Source organism: Chiloscyllium plagiosum, unplaced genomic scaffold, assembly GCF_037043375.1.
Source record: "Chiloscyllium plagiosum isolate Xiang-an unplaced genomic scaffold, Cpla_swu_hap1 HiC_scaffold_20, whole genome shotgun sequence".
Classification (NCBI taxonomy): domain Eukaryota; kingdom Metazoa; phylum Chordata; class Chondrichthyes; order Orectolobiformes; family Hemiscylliidae; genus Chiloscyllium; species Chiloscyllium plagiosum.
In genome coordinates, this window is record NW_028270158.1 from 5,711,708 (window position 1) to 5,739,070 (window position 27,363).

Genomic DNA, 27,363 nt, shown 5'->3' on the forward strand with positions numbered 1-27,363 from the left:
CATTGTTATAAAAAAGTTTATTACATTCTGATGTGCAAAATAATTTTATCTAATTCGCTAGAGCGAATCAATAAATAGAATTAAGTGGTATATAATTGTCTAAATACAATTAAAATAATCAATCCAGTCCAGTGGAACAATTCATAATTAAGAGTGTATAAACACACATTGATCAGCTGGCTTTAATGCTCTTGACTCTGGCCAAAAATGTTGATTTTTTTTTTTCTCTCTTGTAAAGATGTTGTAATAATTTTAAATGTAATCCTAACAGTCAGCATTCAGACTTCGATACTGATCCTTTTGAGGCTTGTAACGGATTCTGTAAAAATATAAATTAAAATTAGTTACTATGCATATACAAATTATTCTATGAATGATAATAAATCTATTAATTGTATTGGTTGGTATAGAATGCAGGTTGTCAGGAACTAAAATGTCCACGACTGTTGGAAAAAAAATTAAAATAAAGTTGACAGAATCAGTTCCCAATCCAAAAGACAACTTATTTCTCAGTAAAATTACATTTTTACCTCTACTGCTGATTTGTTTGCCATATGATGCAGCATTGGCAAATTCCCTATTTGATTGCTTCTCTGTGTCACAATTATTTTCCTGAGTTTCTTGGGGCAACTTTTTCAAGTTCATATTTCATTCTAATGAATGCCTTCATTAGCTGAGATACAGTCACACGGTAACATTACCTTATTTGAATGTAGCCGTTCGGTGTATAGAAGTTGAGTATTGCTGGAAAAAAAGCACATTCCATTGAGGCTTTTCATCTGACATTTGTTGGGATAACTTAGATGAATTTCCAAGGGAAAGGGAAAGCAATATTTATGTTGTATAAGATTAGAGAACTGACTTAAGGCTGTTATTTTCAGTCCTGAAAAGTGCCCAGTTTACCTCAAGTTGCGTTTGAAGGGAAAAATACCGCAAAGGTTTTATAAAGAGATGAAGGTAGCTGTTTCATGCTGTTACTGTGCAGCAGCAACACCAGTGGAGTTCGCCATAACAGGATGCTACCATCAAGCCAAAAGGACGTGCTGCCTATCACACAAATAAGTATTTGCCTTTTTGGAGAAGATTTGTAACTCAGGTTGTAAGTTTGCTCGCTGAGCTGGTAGATTTGTTCTCAGACTTTTCATCACCATGCTAGGTTACATCATCAGTGAGCCTCTGATAAAGCGCTGGTGTTCTGTCTTGCTTGCTATTTGTCTGTTTTGGTCTGTTGTGCTGGGTCACAGTTCTTTTTCTGAGAGGTTGATAAATGGGGTCCAAATCGATATGTTTGTTAATGGAGTTCTGGTTTGCATTTCAGGCCTCTAGGAATTCCTGTGTGTAGCCTGTCCCAGGATGAACGTATTGTCACAGTCGAACTTGTGTTTATGGATTTGGTGATGTCTTTTGGTGGCTAGCTTCCTGCCCATCTGTTCAATGTACTGTTTGTTGCAATCCTTGCAGGGTATTTGGTATATGACATTCGTTCTGCTGGTTGTTGGTGCAGGGTCCTTTAAATTCTTCGGGGCTGTTTCAGTGTGATGGTAGATTTTTGGGCTACCATGATGCTTAGGGGCCGGAGTGGTCAGATTATCATCTCCGAGATGTGTTCAATGTATCACAGGGTGGCTGGAGTTTCTGAGCATGTTGTCGTCTTGTTTAGGACATTTGTGCAGGAATCGGCAGACTGGGCTTATCAGATATCTGTTGTTCCTGAATATGTTGTACAGGTGTTTTTCCTCTGATTCTCTTAGTTCCTGGATGCTGCAGTTTGTTGTAGCTCATTTAAATAATATCCTGATGCAGCTCCATTTGTGGGTGTTGGGATGATTGCTCCTATCGTTGAGTATCTGGTCAGTGTGTGTGGCTTTCCTGTAAACGCGGGTCTGTAGCTCTCCATTGACTTTGTGTTCTACTATGATGTTTTGGAAGGGGAGTCTGTTGTTCTCTTCCTGAGATGATGATCAGACTACTCTGGCCTCTAGGCATCCTACCAACACACTGAAACAGCTCCTGTTGAATTTACAGACAACCAGCAGAATGAACATCATGTACAAAATACCCTGCAAGAACTGCAACAAACGTTACATCTGACAGACGGATATGAAACTAGCCACCAGGATACACGAGCACCAAAAGACATGACCAGCTATCACTAGTATCCATACACGCAGACGAAGCAGAACACCAGTTCGACTGTGACAATACATCCACCCAGAGACAGGCTAAACAAAGACATGCACAGGAATTCCTAGAGGCCTGGCATTCAAACTGGAACTCCATTAACAAACATATCCATTTACCAACCCCTCAGGAAAAGAACCGGAAGTGAAATCATCCACCACAACAGATCAACTGACATGAATAGCCAGCGGGACAGAACACAAGTGCTTCATCAGAGGCTCACTGATGATATTACATAGCATAGTGACGAAGTGTCTGAGAATAAATCTACCAGATCAGTGAGCAAACTTATAACCTGACAGAGTGCAGGAAATCGGAGCTGAAAATGTGTTGCTGGAAAAGCGCAGCAGGTCAGGCAGCATCCAAGGAACAGGAGAATCGACGTTTCGGGCATAAGCCCTTCTTCAGGAGATCAGCTCTGATATCCAGCATCTGCAGTCCTCACTTTCTCCTCGAAGAGTGCAGGAAATCCTCAAGGGCGAAGGTGAAGAGCCAGGTGGTGGTACATATCGGCACAAATGATGTTGGGAAGAAGAGGAGGAACATACTACAGCAGGACTTCGGAGAACTAGGAAAAAGGCTGAAAAGCAGGACATCCAGAGTGGTTATCCCCGGTTTGCTTCCAGTTCCTCAGGCTGGAGAGGCCAGGAACAGGGAGATAATGGACTTGAATGTGTGGCTGGGGAACTGGTGCAGGAAGCAAGGATTTAAATTCTTGGATCACTGGGGTATGTTTTGTGGTAAGCATAAATTATACAAAAGAGACGGTTTGCACCTTAATAGGTTGGGGACAAGCATTCTGGCAGGCAGGTTTGCTACTGCAACACAGCTGCGTTTAAACTAAATAGCGGGGGAGAGGGGACAAACTGGAAGTTTAAGAAGGAAATTGAAGGGAAAGTTAGAACAAAGGAAGTCAAGAAAGACAACGGTATCAATGAAGCAGAAAACTCAGAAAGGGATCATGCCATAAGGTTGAGTGAAATAGGGGTTGATAGGAAGGGTGAGGGCAGTAACAAATTCAAAATACTATACATGAATGCACGAAGTATTAGAAATAAGATGGATGAGCTTGAAGCTCTTTTGGAAATTAGCAGCTACGATATTGTGGGGATAACTGAGACGTGGCTTCAAGTGGACAGGGCCTGGGAAGTGAATATTCAAGGCTATACATGCTATCGTAAGGACAGACTGATGGGCAGAGGGGGTGGGGTGGCGCTGTTGGTAAGGGATGATATTCAGTCCCTTGCGCGGGGGGACCTAGAATTAGGGGATGTAGAGTCAGAATTTCTCAGCTCTATCCATACTAAGGGTAGAAAGACCCTCTTGGGAGTTATCTATAGGCCCCCAAACAGTAGTCTGGATGTAGGGTGTAAGTTGAATAAAGAGCTGAAATTGGCCTGTCGCAAATTGGCCTACAGTTGTTATGGGGGATTTCAACATGCAGGTAGACTGGGAGAATCAGAATGGTATTGGACCTCAAGAAAATGACTTTGTGGAGTTCCTCCGAGATGGATTCTTAGAACAGCTGTTGCTGGATCCTACCAGGGAGAAGGCAATTCTGGATCTGGTATTGTGCAACGAACCAGAATTGATCAGGGACCTCGAAGTGAAGGAGCCATTAGGAGGTAGTGATCATAATACAATAAGCTTCAATCTGCAATTTGAAAGGGAGAGGGTACAATCGGTAATGACAATTGAATAAAGGGAACTATGGAACTATGAGGGAGGAGCTAGCCAAAGTTCAATGGTGCAATACCTTAGCAGGGATGACAGTGGAGGAACGATGGCAGATATTTCTGGGTATAATGCAGAAGATGCAGGATCAGTTCATTCCAAAAATGAAGAAAGATCCTAGGAGGAGGCAGGGGTGGCCGTGGCTGATGAGGGAAGTTAAAAAACATATAAAGTCAAAAGAGAAAAAGTATAACATAGCAAAGATGAGTGGGAAAACGGAGGACTGGGAAGCTTTTAAAGGATTACTAAGAAGGAAATACGCAGAGAAAAAATGAGGTACGAAGGTAAACTGGCCAAAAATATAAAGGAGGATAGTAAAAGCCTTTTTAGGTATGTGAAAGGCAAAAAAAATGGTTAAGACTAAAATTGGGCCCTTGAAGACAGAAACAGGGGAATATATTACGGGGAACAAAGAAATGGCAGAAGAATTGAATTGGTACTTCAGATCTGTGTTCACTGGGAAGACATGAGCAATCTCCCAGAGGTAACAGTGGCTGAAGGACCTGAACTGAAGGGAATTTATATTTGCCAGGAATTGGTGTTGGAGAGACTGTTAGGTCTGAAGGCTGATAAGTGCCCGGGGCCTGATGGTCTACATCCCAGGTTACTGAAGGATGTGGCTCTAGAAATTGTGGATGCGTTGGTGATTATTTTCCAGAGTTCAATAGATTCAGGATCAGTTCCTGTGGATTGGAGGGTGGCTAATGTTGTACCACTTTTTAAGAAAGGAGCGAGAGAGAAAGCAGGAAATTATAGACCAGTTAGTCTGACCTCAGTGGTGGGAAAGATGCTGGAGTCAATTTATAAAGGATGAAATTACAACACATCTGGATAGCAGTAACAGGACAGGTCAGAGTCAGCATGGATTTATGAAGAGGAAATCATGCTTGACTAATCTTCTGGAATTTTTTGAGGATGTAACTCTGAAGATGGACAAGGGAGATCCAGTGGATGTAGTGTACCTGGACTTTCAGAAAGCCTTTGATAAAGTCCCACATAGGGGGTTAGTGAGCAAAGTTAGGGCGCATGGTATTGGGGGCAAAGTACTGATTTGGATTGAAAATTGGTTGGCTAACAGGAAACAAAGAGTATGGTAAATGGCTCCCTTTCAGAATGGCAGGCGGTGACCAGTGGGGTACCGCAGGGATCAGTGCTGAGACCACAGCTTTTTACAATATATATTAATGATATAGAAGATGGTATTAATAGTAACATTACCAAATTTGCTGATGATACTAAGCTGGGTGGCAGGGTGAAATGTGAGGAGGATGTTAGGAGATTACAGGGTGACCTGGACAGGTTAGGTGAGTAGACAGATGTATGGCAGATGCAGTTTAATGTGGATAAATGTATGGTTATCCACTTTGGTGGCAAGGACAGGAAGGCAAATTACTACCTAAATGGAGTCAAGTTAGGTAAAGTGGCAGTACAAAGAGATCTGGGTGTTCTTGCACACCAGTCAATGAAGGCAAGCATGCAGGTACAGCAGGTAGTGAAGAAAGCTAATAGCATGCTGGCCTTCATAACAAGAGGGATTGAGTATAGAAGCAAAGAGGTTATTCTGCAGCTGTACAGGGCCCTGGTGAGACCGCACCTGGAATATTGTGTGCAGTTCTGGTCTCCAAATTTGAGGAAAGACATTCTGGCTATTGAGGGAGTGCAGTGTAGGTTCACGAGGTCAATTCCTGGAATGGCGGGACTATCTTATGTTGAAAGATTGGAGCGACTGGGCTTGTATACTCTTGAGTTTAGAAGACTGAGAGGGGATCTGGTTGAGACATATAAGATTATTAAAGGATTGGACACTCTGGAGGCAGGAAACATGTTTCCGTTGATGGGTGAGTCCCGAACCAGAGGACACAGCTTAAAAATATGGGGTAGGCCATTTAGGACAGAGATGAGGAGAAATGTCTTCACCCAGAGAGTGGTGGGTGTGTGGAATGCTCTGCCCCAGAAGGCAGTGGAGGCCCAGTCTCTGGATTCGTTTAAGAAAGAGTTGGATAGAACTCTCAAGGATAGTGGAATCAAGGGTTATGGAGATAAGGCAGGAACAGGATACTGATTGAGGATGATCAGCCATGATCATAATGAATGGTGGTGCAGGCTCGAAGGGCAGAATGGCCTACTCCTGCACCTATTGTCCATTGACAGAAAGAAATAATCAAGTATTTGGGTGCTAGTGTGATGCCAGGTATGCAGGATGTACATCCCAAAGACTAGTGGATCATATCAAAAAGCAAACAAAATGGAAACACCACTTAAGACCATAACTCTTAGGAGAAGAAATTAAGCCATTCAGCCCATTGAGTCTGTTCCACCATTCAATCATGGCTGATACGTTTCTCAACACCATTCTCCCACTTTCTCCTTATAACCCTCGATCTCCTTAATATTCAAGAACCTATCTATCTCAGTCTTAAATATACTCAAATGACCTGGCCTCCACAACCTTCTGTGGCAATGAATTCCATAGATTCACCACTCTCTGGCTGAAGAAATTTCACCATATCTCCATTCTAAAAGGTCTTCCCTTTTCTCTAAGGCTATGCCCTTGGGTCCTTGTCTCTCCTACCAATACAAACATCTTCCCAACATCTACTCTGTCCAAGCCATTCAGTATGTTTCAGTGAGATCCCCTCCCCCCCCCCCCCCCCCCCATCCTTCTAAACTCCATCAGGTATAAACCCAGAGTCCTCAAATGTTCCTCATATGTTAAGCTTTTCAGTCCTGGGACCATTCTTGTGAACCTCCTCTGAACATGCTCCAGGGCAAGTACATCCTTCCTGAGAATATAGGGCCCAAAACTGTAAACAACTTGACAGTTAGCTGTCAGTCATAACTAATTGGTGCATTCTTAGTAGAAATGCCTCAACCAATCAGTCTCTCTTGTCTTTCAGTATAAATGTAGTTTTCTCTTTACTTTGGGAATTCTTGTGAATGGTCCTGACGAGTGCAAGATTGAAAGCTTCAACAAAATCTGTCTTTTATCTGCACACGTTATTTGGGCTCAAAGCAGATTTGAAAGAGCTCAGCTTTGCCCTCAAACATGATCAATCTTCCATGAAAGCCCCATCTCTTGAAACCGTTACCTAACCCCTCATTCCCTTCAATGGGGAATATTTGCTACTTTCCAGTCTAATGGATTCTTTCCTGCATCTAGGGAATTTTGGATACACCAATGCATCCACCAGCTCATTAGCCACCTCTATTAAGACCTTCAGATCAAGTTCATCTGGGTCTAGAAACTTATTTCCTGCAGCTCCATCAATTTGCTTAGTACCATATCTTTGTGATTATAATTTTTGCTTAGTTTCTCTCTCATTCCACCACCTGATTTACAGCTGTTTCTGGAACGTTTTTGTATCCTGTACAGTGAAGGAAGAAGCAAAATATTTGTTCACATCATCTGCCATTTCTTTATTATCTACTATTGACTCCAGATTCTCACTCTCGCGAGGAACAATACTCATTGAACCGTTTCCATTTTAAACACTTTTTATACTATATTAACATTCCTATCTTGCTTCCTGTCATTGTCTAATTTCTTCCTCCTCATTAACTTTTTAAGAAGTATCTGTCATTTCTTATTTTCTGACATATCATCTGACCTGCCCCTATCTTTGCACAGTTATATGCTTTTTCCTTAAATTTAATGTTTTCCTTTATTACTTACTTCCACCAATCCCTCACCCAATTGCGGTGGTCATTTCTTTATAGTAGGATATACTTATTCTATGTTCTGAAATATCTCCTGAAATGTCTGTCATTGTATCTCTATTGATCTCTACGGTATCCAAGTTCACATCAGCAAGCTCAGTTTTCGTGCCCACATTGTTGCCCTTACTTAGGGTTAAAATCCTGGTCTTAGATCCAGTCTACTCCCTTTCAATCTGGAAGTAAAATTCAATCATATTGTGGCTGCACATACCTGGGCCTTAACTCTGAGGTCATGAATTAAGATAGCACAATACTAAATCAAATATAACTTGATCTCTAGTCATCCAAAATGCACTGCTCTTAAAAAAAAACTACCTCAAAAGTTTTACATGAGGTATAGTAGACAGCAAAGAAGGTTATCTCAGAGCACAACAGGATCTTGATCAGATAGGCCAATGGGCTGAGGTATTGCAGATGGAATTTAAGTTAGATAAATGTGAGATGCTGCATTTTGGAAAGGCAAATCAGGGCAGGACTTATACACTTAATGGTAAGGTCCTGGGGAGTATTGCTGAACAAAGGGACCTTGGAGTACAGGTTCGTAGTTCCTTGAACGTGGAGTCGCAAGTGAATGGGATAGTGGAGAAGGCTTTTGGTATGCTTTCCTTTATTGGTCAGAGCACTGAGTATAGGAGTTGGGAGATCATATTGCAGCTGTACAGGACATTGGTTAGGCTACTTTTGGAATATTGTATGCAATTCTGCACTCCTTCCTATTGGAAGGATGTTGTGAAACTTGAAAGGGTTCAGAAAAGATTTACAAGGATGTTGCCAGGATTGGAGGATTTGAGCTATACAGAGAGGCTGAATAGGTTCGGGCTGTTTCCCTGGAGTGTAGGAGGCTGAGAGGTTTAATAAAATCATGAGGGGCATGGATAACGTAAATAGACAAGGTCTTTTCCCTGGGTTGGGGGTGTTCACAACCAGAGGGCATAGTTTTAGGGTGAGAGGGGAAAAATTTAAAGGGAATCTAAGGGCCAACTTTTTCACGCAGAGGGTGATGCGTGTATGGAATAAGCTGCCAAAGGAAGTGATGGAGGCTGGAACAATTACAATATTTAAAATCTATCTGAATGGGTATATGAATAGGAAAGATTGAGAGGGATATAGGTCAAGTGCTGGCAAATGGGACTAATTAGGTTGGAATATCTAGTCAGCATGGAAGGGTTGGACTGAAGGGTCTGTTTCTGTGTTGTACATCTCTATGACTCTGTGAACTCATCCAGATTAGTACTAATCTGATTTTTCCAGGTTAAATGTAGCTTAAAGACACCCTTGATTATTGCTGTCCCTTTATCACAAGCACCAAATATTATTATTCTTGTATACTTTATCCCAAATTGTCATTACTGTTAGGAGATCTGGAGACTACTCACGCTAATGATTTCTTTTCCCTCACCTCCACCCCAAAACTGATTCTGCATTCTGATCTCCTAAAACAAGGTCATCCCTTACTATTGTATAAATGTCATCCTTGATTTTATTATAGGATATGGGTGTCACTGGCTATGCCAACATTAATTCCCCATCTTTAATTGTTCAGAATCAACCACATTGTTGTGGGTATGGAGTCAGATGTAGACCAGACCCAGTAAGGATGGAAGATTTCCTTCCCTTAAGGACATTAATGAACCAGAAGGGTTTTTCTAACAATTGACTGCGGTTACTGGTTACCATAAGGCAAGCTCTTTATTCCAGATATTTATTCAATTCAAATTCTATCATCTGCTGTGTGAGATTTGTACCCGTATCGCCAGAGCATTGGCCTGGGATTGTGGGTTGCTAGTGCAGTGATGTTATCACGACAATCTTGTCTCCCCTTAACATTGCTTGCTCTTGACCTTTACCTAGCTTTTTTTTTGTTCAATGTGATATACCCCTCAATATTCTGGACCTAATCCTTGTCACCCCGAAGCTATATCCCTACAATACGATCTGTACAGATTGTGCACATTGAAGGAAATAAATACAATCAAGTTTTTTTTGTCATGAATGCCACATGCATTCAGATACAGGGCCTTTAGTTTTGTCTTTTTGTTATCTATGTAGCATTTAATATTTAGCCTCGATTGTTGGTGTAACCCTAGATTGTTTTTTTCTCTCTGTCCCTTTAGACAGTCCTCTGAGCCTCATTTCTAATATTACTGTCTCTACTGTTTGACACACCACATCTTTCCATATTTGATCCCTTACACCATCTATTTACTTTAAACCCTCTTTACTACCATAGTTAAGCAGTTTGCAAAAACAGTGTGCCCAGCATGGTTCAGATGTAGACCATCCCAATGGTACAGCCCTCACTTCCCCAGGTACAGATGTCAATCCGAACTGAAACCCACTTCTCCTACCTTTGATCCATGTATTCACATCTCTAGTATATGTATCCTGTGCTAATCTGCACATTATTCAGATAATAATCTAAACATTAAAATCTTTAAGGTCCTGCTTCTTAATGCCTATCTTGTCATAGTTTCAATGCAGAACCTTGTTCCTAGTTTTACCTACATCATTGGTAACTACGCGAACCACAATCACTGGATTCTACCCATCCTGGTGCTACTTCCTTTCTAGTCTGAGCAGATTTTCCAAACCTTGGCACTAGGCAGGCAACGCTGCCATCTTTGTTGCAGAGAATGGTTTCAATTTCTCTCACTATACTACCACTAGATTTTAGGTTGCTTCCACACTTGAATGGCTTTGTGGATCATGGTGTCATGGTGAGTTTGCTCATCCACTCTACAGACTCAATCTTATCCAGACAGGCTGAGAGACCTCAAATCTATTGGACAACTGCAGAGGTTTACATTCTTGCACTTCTGATCCTGTCCCTGATTACTGACCAAATCGTAAGACCCTATCCTAAGTGGTGTGACAGCTTCCTGGTACAAAATTCCAGGCATCCTCCCAATCCTGATGTATCGCATGCCTAAATGGAGAGTAACTTCAGAGTGCTTCGGTACAGAGGAATCTGGTTGTCCTTGTGCATGAATCGCAGAAAACTAGTACACAAGTACAACAAGTCATAAGGAAGGCAAGTGGAATTTTAGCATTTATTGATAAAGGAATAGACTATAAAAATAGGGAAGTTTTGCACCAATTGTACAAGGCATTAATGAAACAGCACCTGGTATATTGTGTACAGTTTTGTTCCCCTTACTCGAGAAGAGATGTTGTATTGGAAGCAATTCAAAAGAGATTCACCAGATTGATTCCAGAGATGAAATGTTGTCTTATGAAGTCAGATTGAACAGTTTAGGCCAATTATTATATTAGTGCTTCCATTTCAAGAGGGCTAGATTACAACAGCAGAGAGAGACTGCTAAGGCTGTATAATGCACTGGTCAGACCACAGTTGAAATATTGTGGGCAGTTTTGGCCCCGTATTAAGGAAGAATATATTGGTGTTGGAGGGGGTCCAGAGCAGGTTTACAAGAATGATCCCGAGAATGAAGGACTTGTCATATGAGGAGTGGCTGACGACTCTGGGTCTGTACTCAATGGAGTTTAGGTGGAATCTGATTCCGGTTTGCAGAATACTGAGATACCTGGATAGAGGAGGCAATGACCTAGTGGTATTATCATTGGATTGTTAATCTAGAGAACCCAGCTAATGTTCTGGAGATCCAGGTTCAAATCCTGCCCCACCAAATGGTGGAACTTGAATTCAATAAAATGAAAAAATCTGGAATTAAGAGTCAAATGAAGACCATGAATCTATTGTCGATTGTTGTGTTGGAAGTAGCGAGTCTGGTTCACTAATGTCCTTTAGGAAAGGAAACTACCATCCCTATCTGGTCTGGACAACATGTGACTCCATACCCACACCAATATGGTTGACTCGTATGTGTCCTCTGATATGGGCAATAAATACTGGCCTAGCCAGGGACACTCTTATCCCATAAATGAATAAAATCCAAGGGTGGACTTGGAGAAGCGGTTTCCACCAGGTAACCTCAGAGTGAAGGGGCGACACCATAGAACTGAGATGAGGACAATTTTCTTCAGCCAGATGGCAGTGAATTTGTGGAATTCATTGTCAGAAAAAGCTGTGGAGGTCACATCATTCAGTGTACTTATGACAGAAATAAGATTAAAAGATAAGTGGATCAAAGATTAGAGGGAAAAGGCAGGAGAATGGACTGAGAAACATATCAGCAATGATTGCATGGCAAGCAGATTCTTTGGGCCAACTGGCGTAATCCTGCTGCTTATGCTAAAAGGAATTGATAAAGTGGATGTAGAGAGGATGTTTATTCATGGGGATAATTGAGAATGAGAGGTGATAGTTTTAGGCTAAGAGCTGACAGTCTGACGAAAGCCAACATTGTCTCTTTAGCTATGTTACATCACAAAATAAACCATCCTGCTTAACTTAAACCAGCAACACAGAAAAGATTTATCCCATGCAGTAATCTGTGAAAATTTGAGAGGCCAAGAACTATTGAAAATAAAAATTAACAACTTTATTTCTTAAACTATAACAGAATAATAAACTAATAACTATTTACAACTCCTTCCTCTAACCTATCTTTTACCTTCTCTTCTATAATACCAGTCCAATAAAACCCCCAATTAAGATTTACCAAAAATTCAGATTTTCATAAACAACAACCAGATGTGAAATCTTCTCTTATATCTACCTCAGTCGTCTTCTTCTTCTTAGGGATTTCTGTTTCACAGGTTACTGATCGATAAAGGTACCTTTAAGAGAGCTATTTTTCTGGGCAGTCTGCAGAAGCTGGTTGCTTGGTAGTTCTCCTCCCAACTGTTGAATTTCCCCCGGTCTTATACCCCCCAAAGCATCGGATTGTGTCATTGGCTTTTAAGATTGTCAAAATACTAAATTCAAACTTGATTGAAGGTTGGTATTTTTCAGGGTATAATTTAAACTGGCCTAATTCAAATTTGTTTAGTCATCTCCAGGCAACCAGCTAATCGAGTTGTTCGGCCAAATGTTACATTATATCTTTTCAGAATACTTGCTGCTGTGTCAGGTAGTTCTGCTAGCTTTTAACCCTCTTAAAGGTCCAGTCCACCCACATCTTCATAACAGCTACAACAGCTAAAACATGAGCCACTCATCATCCTGAGTTAGAAATATATCGCCATTCCTCCAGTGTTGCTGGGTCAAAATCCTGGAATTCCCTCCCTTAAAGACATTGTAGGTCAACCTGTGGACTGTGACTTATTTCATTACACTCATAATTAGTAGTAATATTGGAAGCATTCAGTGCAATAAAATGCCAATAGTTTACATGGACTTCATACATCAAACCCATGGCACAGAAAGGGGCAGTAGAGTCATTGTTTAGGACAGGTCATGTCCTCCTGACATCAGCCCAGCACCATCATTTCTGAACCACTGCCTGGCTTGGCCTTACAAAGCAGTCTCCAGAAAATGATGTCAAACACAGGACAGGAGGAGGTTGTCAGTACAAATAAATTGCATCGCTATAGCCACTTCAAGCTTTCAGTGAGAACTCTGCAAACTCTGTTAATTTGGTCTGGTTTATCCAGCATTAGAAATAATTTTTCTGTTTGAAGTAAAGTCTTCAGGTGCCACTCATCACTTTACTGGTACTTCTTTCTCAATGACATTGTCATTCTTGGTGTTATTTCAATGTCTGTCAGCTTTGCAGAATATACTGGGGCCAACATCCTCTCCCCATTCTACAGAAACCCCATTCTTTCTCCTCCCCAATCCAAGCTCAGGCCACCCAGTCCACGTTTTCCTTTTCACCACTATCCATTTCCACCTGCATCCCCCCCCCCCCCCCAATCAAATGCCCTGTCCCTTATTGCCTTTTCTCTGCTGTTCCTTTCTATAGTGATTATTAATGAGGTCAACCAGGTCACTCATGGAATATGAGTTCCTTGATTGAGGCTGTTAATCTGGTCCAGACCTAGCTGACAAACAAAAGTGTCAGACATCCTGTTCACTCTGAAACCTGGCTCTGAGAGTCAAGGACTCTCTGCATGTAAATAAAGGGTGACTTGGTGATAGGATACTAACCTCTGTGGACTTATTTCAGTGGCAACAAGTGAAAAGCACACTATTGAAGAACTTCGCTTGCAATTGTCGTCTTTGAGTTGGGGTAAGCATTTCTGGCATCATGCCATTATTTGGGAAGTTTGACTAGTTCGATCCTGCCCTCTAAGGCTGGGCCCAGTACGTGGAAACAATGCATTATTTTTTCTGGGCAAAAGACAATGGGGCAGATGCAAAGCAACAAGTAATTCTCCTGATAGCTTGTGGACCTGCAGCGTTTTTCATTATTTGAAGCCTAATTCTCCCTGAGGCACCAGGTACTAAAACCTTTCAAGAGTTGACAGATTTAGTTGAAGAATATTATGACCCTAAGCCTTCTCTAATTCTGGGATGGTCTCGGTTTTACTCAGCAATTTGAGAACCAGGAAATCCATGTTGGATGTTTTAATGGGTTAAGATGATTGGCGGACGCATGTGACTTTGGTTTAACCCTTAACGAGATGCTGAGAGATCATTGGTATGTGGGTTAATGACTAATAATTTAACCATGTGGAAGCACCAACTAACTGAGGCCCAACTGAATGCCAAACAGGCACTACAATTGGCTTTGTCAGTGGAAAATGTGGGAATTGGAGCATGAGAGTTGCAGACTATTCCGATGGAAGTGGACACTCGCCAGGCTACCTGAGCTTGGGAAACACCACTTGAGTGAAGGCAATTGCATAACCTCACTCAAGACATATCCTGAATACAGAGACTAGGTTAGTTCACAGCAAAACCCCAAAACAAAGCCATGCCTGAGTCAAATGGTTAAAACTTTCTTGAGGATCTGGGTTGGCAAGCCATTGTAGTTGATGCCAGTATGCGGACTTCAGATAGCAAGAGAATCCAACACGATCTAGGCTGGTATCAAAGAGAGTGCACTCCCTGGAAAGTCCACCTACATCTGATTTGGAACAGTCCAATCAGAACCAATCAAAATAAGCACCTGGTTAAATGGTTATCCGGATCTAATGGAGGTGAGTACTAGCGTGGCCATTTCACTAATCACAGAACCAGTCTTTAACAAAATTCACTCTGACTCCAACCCTTAAGTTTGCACAAGATCTCAGCTGGACTGAGAACCTAAACTGCAGAACATTTACAGATTAAGGGCACAACTTGGGTTCCAGTCTCTTATGAGAAGCAGCTGGTTTAGTTACCACTAATTGTTGTAAAAGGCTCAGTTCAAGCTTGATGCTGAAATTGGTTCAGAAAGATTCATCTAGATTGGCTCAACATTTTTCAACCAGAAGATTGCTGCCTGATTGAAGTCCTAATTAAAAACCCAGAATTGTTCAGGAAGGTCTAAGGACTATCAATGGAGTCTAGATTAGAGTGGTGCTGGAGAAGCACAGCAAGTCAGGCAGCATCCGAGGAGCAGGAAAATTGACGTTTTGGGCAAATGCCCTTCATCAGGAATACAGGCAGGATGGAGAGATAAATGAAAGGGGGTGGGAAGAAAGTAGCATAGAGTACATTAGGTGAATGGGGGTGGGGATGGAGGTAAAAACAATGACTGCAGATGCTGGAAACCAGATTCTGGATCAGTGGTGCTGGAAGAGCACAGCAATTCAGACAGCATCCGAGGAGCTTCGAAATTGACGTTTCGGGCAAAAGCCCTTCATCAGGAATAAAGGCAGAGAGCCTGAAGCGTGGAGAGATAAGCTAGAGGAGGGTGGGGGTGGGGATAGAGTAGCATAGAGTACAATAGGTCAGTGGGGGAGGAGATGAAGGTGATAGGTCAGGGAGGAGAGGGTGGAGTGGATAGGTGGAAAAGGAGCTAGGCAAGTCCGGACAAGTCAAGGGGACAGTTTTGCTGGAGGTTAGAAACTAGGATGAGGTGGGGGAAGGGGAAATGAGGAAGCTGTTGAAATCCACATTGATGCCCTGGGGTTGAAGTGTTCCAAGGCGGAAGATGAGGCGTTCTTCTTCCATGCGTCTGGTGGTGAGGGAGCGGCGGTGGAGGAGGCCCAGCACCTCCATATCCTCGGCAGAGTGGGAGGGGAAGTTGAAATGTTGGTTGGTTTGGTTGATTGGTGCGGGTGTCTCGGAGATGTTCCTTAAAGCGCTCTGCTAGGAGGCGCCCAGTCTCCCCAATGTAGACGAGACCGAATCGGGAGCAACGGATACAATAAATGATATGAGTGGATGTGCAGGTAAAACTTTGATGGATGTGGAAGGCTCCTTTAGGGCCTTGGATGGAGGTGAGGGAGGAGGTGTGGGCACAGGTTTTACAGTTCCTGCGGTGGCAGGGGAAAGTGCCAGGATGTGAGGGTGGGTGGTAGGGGGGCGTGGACCTGACCAGGTAGTCACGGAGGGAACGGTCTTTGCGGAAGGCGGAGAGGGGTGGGGAGGGAAATATATCCCTGGTGGTGGGGTCTGTTTGGAGGTGGCGGAAATGTCGGCGGATGATTTGGTTTATGCGAAGGTTGGTAGGGTGGAAGGTGAGCACCAGGGGCGTTCTACTCTTGTTGCAGTTGGAGGGGTTGGGTCTGAGGGCGGAGGTGCGGGATGTGGACGAGATGCGTTGGACGGCATCTTTAACCACGTGGGAAGGGAAATTGCGGTCTCTAAAGAAGGAGGCCATCTGGTGTGTTCTATGGTGGAACTGCTCCTCCTGGGAGCAGATAGGGCGGAGGCGGAGGAATTGGGAATACGGGATGGCATTTTTGCAAGAGATAGGGTGGGAAGAGGTGTAATCCAGGTAACTGTGGGAGTCGGTGGGTTTGTAAAAAATATCAGTGTCAAGTCGGTCGTCACTGATGGAGATGGAGAGGTCCAGGAAAGGGAGAGAGGTGTCAGAGATGGTTCAGGTAAATTTAAGGTCAGGGTGGAATGTGTTGGTGAAGTTGATGAATTGCTCAACCTCCTCGCGGGAGCACGAGGTGGCGCCAATGCAGTCATCAATGTAGCGGAGGAAGAGGTGGGGAGTGGTGCCGGTGTAATTACGGAAGATCAACTGCTCTACGTAGCCAACAAAGAGACAGGCATAGCTGAGGCCCATACGTGTGCCCATGGCTACCCCTTTGGTCTGGAGGAAGTGGGAGGATTCAAAGGAGAAATTGTTAAGGGTGAGGACCAGTTCGGCCAAATGAATGAGAGTGTCGGTGGAGGGGTACTGTTGGGAACGTCTGGAGAGGAAAAAACGGAGGGCTTGGAGGCCCTGGTCATGGCAGATGGAGATGTAGAGGGATTGGAGGTGATAGGTCAGAGAGGAGGGTGGGGGAAGGTAGCAAAGAGTACAATTGGTGAATGGGGGTGGGGATGGAGGTGATAGGTCAGAGAGGAGGGTGGAGTGGATAGGTGGAAAGGAAGATAGGCAGGTAGGACAGGTCATGGGGAGGGTGCTGAGCTGGAAGGTTGGAACTTGGGTGAGGTGGGGGAAGGGGAAATGATGAAGCTGATGAATTCCACATTGATGCCCTGGGGTTCAAGTGTTCCGAGGCGGAAGATGAGGCATTCTTCCTCTAGGCGTTGGGTGGTGAGGGAGCGGCGGTGAAGGAGGCCCAGAACCTGTATGTCCTCGACTGAGGCGGAGGGGGAATTGAAATGTTGGTCCAAAGGGTGGTGGGGTTGATTGGTGCAGGTGTCCTGGAGATGTTCCCTAAAGCGCTCTGCTAGGAGGCGTCCAGTCTCCCCAATGTAGAGGAGACCGCATTGGGAGCAACGGATACAATAAATGATATTGGTGGATGTGCAGGTAAAACTTTGTTTGTCGAAGGCTCCTTTTGGGGCCTTGGATAGAGGTGAGGGAGGAGGTGTTGGTGGAGATTTTGCAAAACCTGCGGTGGCAGGGGAAGGTGCTAGGACGGGAGGGTGGGTTGTTTGGGGGGGGGGGGGGGGGGGTGAGGACCTGACCAGGTAGTCACGGAGGGAACGGTCTTTGTGGAAAGGGGTGGGGAGGGAAATATATTCCTGGTGGTGGGGTCCGTTTGGAGGTGGCGGAAATGTCGTTGGATAATGTGGTTTATGCGAAGGTTGGTAGGGTGGAAGGTGAGCACCGGCCGGGGGTGGGGGTCTGTCCTTGTTACAGTTGGAGGGGTGGGGTTTGAGGGCAGAGGTGCGGAATGTGGAGGAGATGCGTCGGAGGGCATCTTTAACCATGTGGGAAGGGAAATTGCGGTCTCTAAAGAAGGAGGCCATCTGGTGTGTTCTTGGTGGAACTGGTCCTCCTGGGAGTAGATACGGCGGAGGAATTGGGAATACGGGATGGCATTTTTGCAGAAGGTAGGGTGGGAAGAAGTATAATCCAGGTAGCTGTGGGAGTCGGTGGGTTTGTAAAAAATGTCAGTGTCAAATCGGTCATCATTAATGGAGAAAGAGCGGTTCGGGAAGGGGAGGGAGGTGTCAGAGTTGGTCCAGGTGAATTTAAGGTCAGGGTGGAATGTGTTGGTGAAGTTGATGAATTGCTCAACCTCCTCGCGGGAGCACGAGGTGGCACCAATGCAGTCATCAATGTAGCAGAGGAAGAGGTGGGGAGTAGTGCCGGTGTAACTATGGAAATGGAAGTCTTGGAGGAGGTGGAAGGCGTGGGTGGTGTCTTGAACATATGTGGGGAGTTCCTGGACTAGGGGGGAATAGGACAGTGTTGAGGTAGGTAGAGGTGGATTCGGTGGGGCAGGAGCATTCTGAGACAATGGGTCGGCCAGCGTGGTCAGGCTTTTGGATCTTGGGAAAGAGGTAGAATCGGGTGGAGCGGGCTTCCCGGACTATGAGGTTGGAAGCTGTGGGTGGGAGATCTCCTGAGGTGATGAGGTTCTGTATGGTTTGGTGATGGGGGGTTGGCGTCATGGTCAAGGGGGCAGTAGGAGCAGGTGTCTTCGAGTTGGCGTCTAGACTATCAATGGAGCCAAGGCCACTTTGCATGTTGACCTGGGAGCAATTCCACGATTCTGCAAGGTCCATCCTGTGACATGTGTCTTATGGGCAACAGTAGATGCAGAAATAAAAAAGCTGGAAAGTGAAGGAATCATCGAACCTGTCCAGTTTGTGGGATGGGCAGCACCAGCCGTACTGACTGTGAAGCCCAATAGATCAGTTCGCCTTTGTGGGAATTTTAAACAAATAGTAAACCTCTTTTCACAGTTGAATAAGTACCACTCCCTCTCAGAGGATTTACACACCAAGCTGGCAGGGGGGCTGTCCTTCTCAAAGCTAGATATGAGCCATGCATACTTGCAATTGCAGTTAGATGTGGATGCCCAGGAGTGTGCTACAATTAATACCCAAAAGGATTTATACCAATAGACAAGACTGTCATTTGTGGTATTGTCAGCCTGTGCAATTTTTCAGCAGATGATGGAGAACATTTTACAAGGTCTACCCCAGATCACCATTTATCTAAATGATGTACTAACAACAGGAAAGACCAATAAGGATCACTTTGACACTTAGACATTTCTCCCATGCTGCTGTATACCTTAGAAGGGAAGAATATATGTTCCAGATACCCAAAGCGACTTACCTGGGCTACAAAGTGTATAAGACCGGGTTACACCCATTGGAAGATAGTGAGGGTGTCCCAGCTCCCATATACTCCCATGTACTGGAGCTCAGGTCTTTTCTTGGACTAGTGAAGTATTATGAAAAGTTCATACATAACCTGGCCTCCATCTCGGCACCTTTTGCATCAACTGCTTAAAAAGGATCAGACTTGGAAATGGTCACATAGCTAAGCCATAGCTTTTAGGGCAAGTGAAGAAACAGCTATTATCTTAAGAGAGATCTGGTACTGACATGTGATGCCTCCCTGTACAGCATTGGGATGGCATCAGCTCATAGGCATTCCTCTCCATTGGGCCCCCTAATAGCATATTCGTGCAGGATGTTGGCTAATGCAGAACATAAATTCTTCTAGATAGAAAAGGAAGATTTAGTGGTCATATGTGGAATCCTGAAGTTCCAACAATAACTTTACAGACATAAATTTGTAATAATAATGGACAACAAACACCTGCTAGGTTTATTTAAAGAAGATAATGTAGTGCTGCCCATAGTATTAGAGTCCACCTCTGAATTCCGTCTGAAGCTAAGTGCTTATAATTACAAGTTGGAAGACAATCCAGGAGGCCAAGTAGCAAATGCAGATGCATTAAGCCACCTTCTGCTTGCAGACAAACCACCCATGATGCCACCAGTGGATGAGTCCACAGTGGTTTTAAATTTTCTGGACACACTTCCAGTTACAGCTGACAATATCAGTCTTTGGATGCAGAAAGATCTGATCCTGAAACAGCTGGTGGTGATAGGGGAAACAAAGGACCATCACAACCAGAACTGAAATATTTTTGGACCCAGAGAGACTGGATCACAGTAAAGAATAGCATATTATTATGAGGAGCAAGCTTCCAAAATGAAGATGTTGGTGAGAAGTTATGTCTGCTGGCCAGGATTGGATGCAAACATAGCTGTGTTGGTGGGGCAGCACCCAGAGTGCCAACAAGGACAAACATTGATGCCGGCAGCTTCCCCCATATTTGTGGGAATGGCCAGGTAAACCCTGGACTCAGTTATATGTTGTCTGCGCGGGTGCTTTCATGGGCTCAACATTCTTTGTCATTGTGGATGCCCGCTCAAAGTGGTGGGACATACATAGAGTTCATTCATCAAGCACGGGGGCGACAATAGAAAACCTGCACGTATCTTTTGCAATACATGGACCCCCAGAAGTGTTGGTCATAGATAATGGGCCATCAGTTACCAGCAGGCAATTTGAATATTTCTTAAAGTCAAATGGTATTTGACATAGGTCAGAAGGACAGCTCCACACCATCCGTTATCTCATCGTCTGGCAGAAAGAGCAGTTCAAACTTTGGCAGGCTTAAAGAGACAGCCTACAGCTTCACTAGATACCAAACTGTCCTGGTACCTATTTGATTATAGGACCACCCCACTACTACAAGGATAGCTCCATTAGAATTGCTAATGGTAAGACGCCTCGACTCCGGGTTAAATCTCATCTTCCCAGACCTGGGGTGGAGGTGAAACACCAGGAACACCAACGCTGGACACAAGACTCTACTCCCAGTTTACTTCTGGAAACAAAGTTTGGTGTAGGAACCATAGGAATGGCCTTGTTATGGATAAGAGACATGGTTGATGTGATATCAAGTCCAGTGACGTATAAAGTCTGGGTCGGTGTGATGGTCCTGATTAGGCATGTGGATCATATGAAAGCTGCAAACTCACAAACAGTGCAGTAGCAAAACAAGCTCAGCTCCTCAAAAGCCTTTCCAACTGTTTTAGAACCCATGAGTTCTCCTCCTCCAAGCGTTGAAGAGACCCCAGAATCTGAGATGGACATGGTAGATGTTGCTGTCTCGATGCCTTTGCTACCTGAAGAAAAGACTGAATTTCTTCCAAGATGCTCTGAGCACAGAGGTGAGTTACTGTACGTTACGCATTGTCCGTATTAGAGGCAAAGTTGAAGGAACCTGACCCGGTGCTAAAATGCTCTTTGATGAGAAGGGCACTGCTTGTCACTGGCCACTTGGATGTTTCTTTGCTTCCTGGTGGTGGAAACTGAATAAAGATTCATGCACCTTGTGTCTTTCACTGCATCTCACACCTGCACACACACATGGTTGCTGGGGATAAAATAAGCACTACCGCAGTTAGGCGGTAGTGTGGGAGTAATTTTTTTTAAAAATAAACAGCAGTGGCAGACAGCCTATTCAGTCTGACAGCTGGCTCTGAGGAACTAGATCAATGTCAAGGACTCTCTGCGTGTAAATAAAGGGTGACTTGGTGATGGGATACCAGCCTCTGCAGAGTTATTTCAGTTTCCCTTCTGCAGTCCCTGTCTGCTAACACTCACTTCTCCCTGCCCCACACTCCAATGCACTGACCCCCAAGTCTGAGACGTATTTGTGACTCCATCTCTGTCTTCTCACTGACTCAGTTTGAATCGCATCTTTCTTTCTCCATCAGGCACCTCTGTAACACCTAGGAATGCTGCCAGCACACTGGGCAACAATGAAGATTGTGGAGGGGAGGGTGTACTGCAGGATACTGGAAGTTTCCTGTCTTGTCCCCATCTCCCTACACTTTTACAAGAAGTAATAGCTATCAGAAAACCAATTCACGTCATTTTCTTCAACAGCATTTTACCAGACTGCAATGTCTACCAGACAGTAATTATATGATTACTTGTATGCCAAACAGTAAAACAGCTTCCAATCTCCTGAGCTAAACAATCTCCCAACCAATGGGTCAGTACTAACCTTTCAATCCTGTCACGTCCAGTCATGAATGGTAGTGGATAATTAAACAACTAACAGGGGTGGGGGCACCACAAATATCCCCATCTTCAATGATGGAAGAGCCCAAAACATCAGTGCAAAAGACAAGGCTGAAGCATTCGCAGTAATCTTCAGCCAGAACTGCCAAGTGGATGATGAATCTCAGCCTCCTGTGGAGGTCCCAAGTATCACAGATGCCAGCTTTCAGGCAAAGTGATTAGCTCCAAATGATATCGAGAAACAACTGAAGAAAACTGCAAAGACTGTGGGCCCTGCCAATATGCTGGCAATGGTACTGAAGGCTTAGGCCCCAAAACTAGTCATGCCCCTAGTCAGGTTGTTCCAGCACTGTTACAACACTGGCATCTACCCAACATTGTGTAAATTTACCCAGTTATGTCCTGGACACAAAACAAAGGACAAATTCAACCCAGCCAATTGTATCACCATAGTCTTACCAGACCATAGGGGCTGTTCTCTCATTAGGGAGAGAAGCAACTAGTGCTGATTTAACCTGAGGTCCACCAGAGCACAGGTGAGGAAGGAGGTTGAGAAGGAGAGTCCTTCATGGTAACCTCAAACCAGGGATGGGAATTGAACCCACACTGTTAGTATTACATTGCTCTGTAAACTAACATTCCAGCCAACTGAGCTAAACCAATTTCCCAATTCAACCAATTACCACATCATCAGTCTACATTCGTTCATCAGTGATGGAAGAGATTATCAACAGTGCTATCAAGCAGCAGAAATCACCTGCTCACGATGCCCAGTTCGGGTTCCTCCGGGTTCGCTCAGCTCCTGACTTCATTACAGTCTTGGTTCAAACATGGACAAGAGTTGAATTCCAGAAGTAAGGTGAGAGTGACAGCCCTTGACATCAAGTCTACATTCAACAGAGTGTAATATCAGGGACCCCTAGAAAAACTGGAATCAATGGGAATCAGGGAAAAAACACTCCACTGGTTGGATCATACTTTGCATTGATGAAGATGATTGTGGTTGTCGGATGTCAATCATCTCAGTTCCAGAGGACACTTGGAGGAGATCCTCGAAGTAGTTCAAAACTGCTTCAGCTGCTTTATCAATGACCTTCCTTCATCATAAGGTTAGAAGTGGGGATGTTTGCTGATGATTTCACGATGTTCAGCACTATTGATGATTCTTTAGGTACTGAAGCAATCCATGTCCATAAGCAAAAACACTTAGATACTATCCAGGCTTCAGCTGATAAGTGGCAAGTAACATGCATGCTGCACATGCGCCAGGCAATGACCATCTCCAAGAAGAGAAATGTTCTTGATGCTCAACGTCATTACTGTTGCTGAATCCCTCAATATCAAAATCCTGGGGGTTACCATTGAGCAGAAACTAAAATGGGACCAGTCATACTGATACAAGAGCAGGTGATTGTAATGTTTAATTTTTAACTTTGTTCCTTATTTCTTTCTACCTTGTTCTTAAGTTTTTGTACCTAGTTACCTGTGCCTAAGAAGGCACTATGTGTGGCAACAATGAAAACTTTTCACCGTACTTTTGTACCTGTGTGTGTGATAATAAAGTCAAAATCTAAAGGTTGAAAGTTAGGAATTTTGTGATGCGTAACTCATATCAAATCCCCAAAGCTTGTTCACCATCTACAAGGCACAAGCCAGAAATATAGTAGAATACTCCCTACTTGCTTGATTGAGTACTTGACACCATCCAGAACAAAGTAACTGCTTGACTGGCCCCCATTCTCTCACTTCAACATTCACTCCCTCCACCATCAACACAAAATGGCAGAAGATACACTGCAGTAACTCCCCAAGGTTCCCCTGACTACACCTTCCAAACCTGCCACCACTACCAACTAGAAGGACAAGGGCAGTAGAGACAATGGGAACATCATCCCCATCTGTTCCCTCTCCAAACATACACCATCCCTACTTGGAACTATTTCACTGTTTCTTCATTATCACCAAGTCAACAACTTGGAACTCCCTCCCTTACCACACAGTGGGTATACCGAAACCACATGGATTGGAGTGTTTCTAGAATGTAGCTCAACACAAGGATTCTGGGTAATCCAAGATGGAGGACAGGAAAAATTTCTGGCTGTAACAGCTGCTCCTTTTTTGAGGTATTTTAGGTGCTGGAGGTGATTTCCTCGAATTCCAGGAGCTGCAATTACTGTTTTATATGCTGTTGCATTGTTTTGGAACTTTGGGGGGAAAAAAAGTCAAGACAACAGCTGGGTAGCACGGTGGCTCAGTGGTTAGCACTGCTGCCTCACGGCACCAGGGTCCCAGGTTTGATTCCAGCCTCAGGTGACTGTCTGTGTGGGTTTCCTACAGGTGGGCTCCTGTTTCCTCCCACAGTCTAAAGATATGCAGGTTGGGTGAATTGGCCATGCTAAATTGCCTGTAGTACTAGGTGCATTAGTCAGGGGTAAATGTAGGGGAATGGGTCTGGTGGGTAGCTCTTCGGAGGGTCAGTGTGGACCTGTTGGGCCGAAGGGCCTGTTTCCACACTGTAGGGAATCTAAAAAACAGCAGTTTTAAAAGGAAGAAGCACATGGTGAGGACAGCGCAGGAGAGAGAGAGAACCTGCACAGTTACTGTCTTTGCTGTTTTTGAATTAATGTATCTGCCAGAGGAAGTGGTGGAGGCTGGTACAATTGCAACATTTAAGAGGCATCTGGATGGGTATATAAATAGAAAGGGTTTGGAGGGATATGAGCCGGGTGCTGGCAGGTGGGACTAGATTGGGTTGGAATATCTGGTCGGCATGGATGGGTTGGACCAAAGGGTCTGTTTCCATGCTGTACATCTCTATGACCATCTTCTCAACAGCAATTTGGCATGAACAAGAAATCTGGAGCAGTCAGTAATGCTCACATCCCATGAACCAATAATAACAGGGAAGAGATAAAACAGAATTGAACCAGACATTGACTGTAATAACCTATTCCTGTTGTAGTGAATGAGATGGAAATAATTCTCCCTCAGCACTAATACTCCAAATACAACTGATTTCAGCATAAATCACCTGGAAGCATAAGTCCAATTAAAATTCCTCAAATCAATTAACTGTCCATTCTGGGTCACATCGTAGTGAAAGCTGAGGGAGCAGTTGTGTGAAGCATTCATGGTCATGAGGGAGTCAATCATGACTGGTCAGGATAGGATGGTGGGGAGTGGGGTTTAAACTGTCCAAACCACTGATATCCCACCATTCTCCTGCTTCTCCACTACCCCCACCCCACCATCTCTAATTGGGTGGCAGATGCATCTTCCATAAGACCACAAGATTGACATTGGGGAGAGGGGTGTGGCATCTGGAGGCTGCCCAGAAGGTTCCAACTCTAAAGCCTGAAGATCTCCTGGGTGATCATTCTCAGGGTGATCATTCCTGTGAAATCTGGGAGAAATGAACCAGATATTTAAATAGAAACAATCCAGCAAGGCAGGAAAACGGCACTAAAACATTGGGTGAGCCAGTACAGACCCGGTGGGCTGAACAGCTTCCTTCCATGGTATAATAATTCTGGGATAATGGGCCTGTGGTCTCAGATCCTAATGGCACCTGTAAGTATGCATCAAACTTTGTCATTGCATTTGCTAGAAAAATGGAAGAGAGTGTAAATATATTTAGGTCCAGGTTGTACTCACAGGAGCTGGTAAGTTTGTTCTCACACGTTTCGTCACCATGCTAGGTAACATCATCAGAGAGCTTTAGATCATTGTGAGGAATTAACTGGGTTACTGGGAGGCAGTGGTTGTTAGCTGAATAATTGTGCCCTTTGTAACGCATGTCTTTGTAAGTGTTTTGTTAAAACTATGTGTGGTCTCTGGTTTGTGATTGTATCTGATCACTTGTCACTCCTTTGTGATGTCAGGAACAACTTGTAGGGGGGGGGAGAGAGATAGTGTCCACTCCCCTCTCTCTTAAGTATGGCTCAATGTAGAGAAACTTTCACTGCAAAACCCTCTCTTTATCTTTCGTTCTGTCTTATTTAGGAACCTTGCAGGGACCCTGTCTGGTGGAGATATATTTTAAATTAACAGTAGGATTGCAGATTCAGCTGACTGGAAAAAGTTGTCTCTTTCAGTTACTCAACCAACAACAGTCAAACAAGCTCCCAAACTGCTTTCCCAAAGGGCAGGGCTGGTTAATGATTAGCTTTTAAGTAAATACACTGATGTTTCGGCTTAGCTTGGGAGAGCTGAAAGAAGAGGATTGAGTTACCTGGTTTAGAGAGGGGTGTTGGCTGTGTCCACCGTACTCTCACTCTGCTCAGAAGTGACCTCGGCGCTCACTGCGTGCGAGAGGGTCTTCACCTCGGTGGTGTTGGAGGCTTGGTGCCTGCTGGACCTGGACCTGCGGGAGAACCTGCGGAAGCTGCTGGAGATGCGGCTGGACCAGCGGTGCAGGAAGCCTATCCTGTCCTTCAGGCCCACGTCGTCCTCCAGCTGCTGCTCGGGCACCTCGATGTTGCCCGTGTACCAGAAGATCCACCAGACCAAGCTCAGGAAGATGACGATGGAGCCGGCGTAGATCAGGAAGTCGTAGAAGAAGATGTTGGCGAAGACGCCGATGAGCAACACCGTGAGCCCCACCGCGTCAAAAGCCACCGCCAGCCAGAAAGCGCAGGCACAGCGCCCCAGGGCAGCGTGCAGTAGCGCCATCGCGCCCCTTCCCCTTCCCTGGCACTGCCTCCCTCTGTCCAGGGGCAAGGCACTGCCCAGCTCCGCCCGCACTCACCTGGGCTCTCTGCACCTGGCACACGTCAGCCCTGGAGGCGGGCTCCACCTGTCTCTGTCCCTCCCACAGCCAGGCTCTCCTAACCCAACCTGCTCACACATTTCATGACACCCTCGCTCCTCCAAGGGAGGGAGCTGAGACTTGAAGGTAGGCCTCCTGGCTCACAGGTAGGGGCACTACCCCATCAGCCCCTCCTTGGTAACCTGACACCAGCACAGAGAACGCTGGGGAAACAAGGAACTTGAAACGTAACACAAAACAAAGTTAAAAATCGCACAACAACAGGTTATAGTCCAACAGGTTTAATTGGAAGCACCAGGAGGGGGCTCCCCCTGTCTCTGTCCCTTCCACAGCCAGGCTCTCCGAACCCAACCTGCTCTCAGATTTCATTACACCCTCCCTTCATCAGGTGGGTGTGGAGTGCACAGTTGTAGCCACCTGATGAAGGAGCAGCGCTCCGAAAGCTAGTGCTTCCAATTAAACCTGTTGGACTATAAACTGGTGTTGTGTGATTTTTAACTTTGTCCACCGCAGCATCTCCAAATCATACTCAAAACAAGACATTGCTGGGGAAACTCAACGGGCTGGCAGTATTCATGTAGAGAAAGCAGAGTTCTGAAGGAGGGTCATTGGACGTGAAACGTTAAACACGTGATGAGTTTCCCCAGCAAATGTCTTGTTTTGTGTAACATTTCAAGTCCCCAATCATCTGCT

At 44.5% G+C, this 27,363-nt stretch overlaps 1 protein-coding gene across 1 annotated transcript; it reads right to left on the reverse strand.

The window, feature by feature from the left end:
• On the reverse strand, window positions 1-26,647 carry LOC122560893 (transmembrane protein 238). The gene is made up of 2 exons (XM_043712118.2): window positions 26,134-26,647; window positions 1-319 (listed from the first exon to the last, which is right to left on the reverse strand). The coding sequence occupies exon 1, from the start codon at window positions 26,571-26,573 to the stop codon at window positions 26,139-26,141; it is 435 nt and encodes a 144-aa protein (XP_043568053.2). The 5' UTR covers window positions 26,574-26,647; the 3' UTR covers window positions 1-319; window positions 26,134-26,138.
• Window positions 26,648-27,363: the final 716 nt, after the last annotated feature.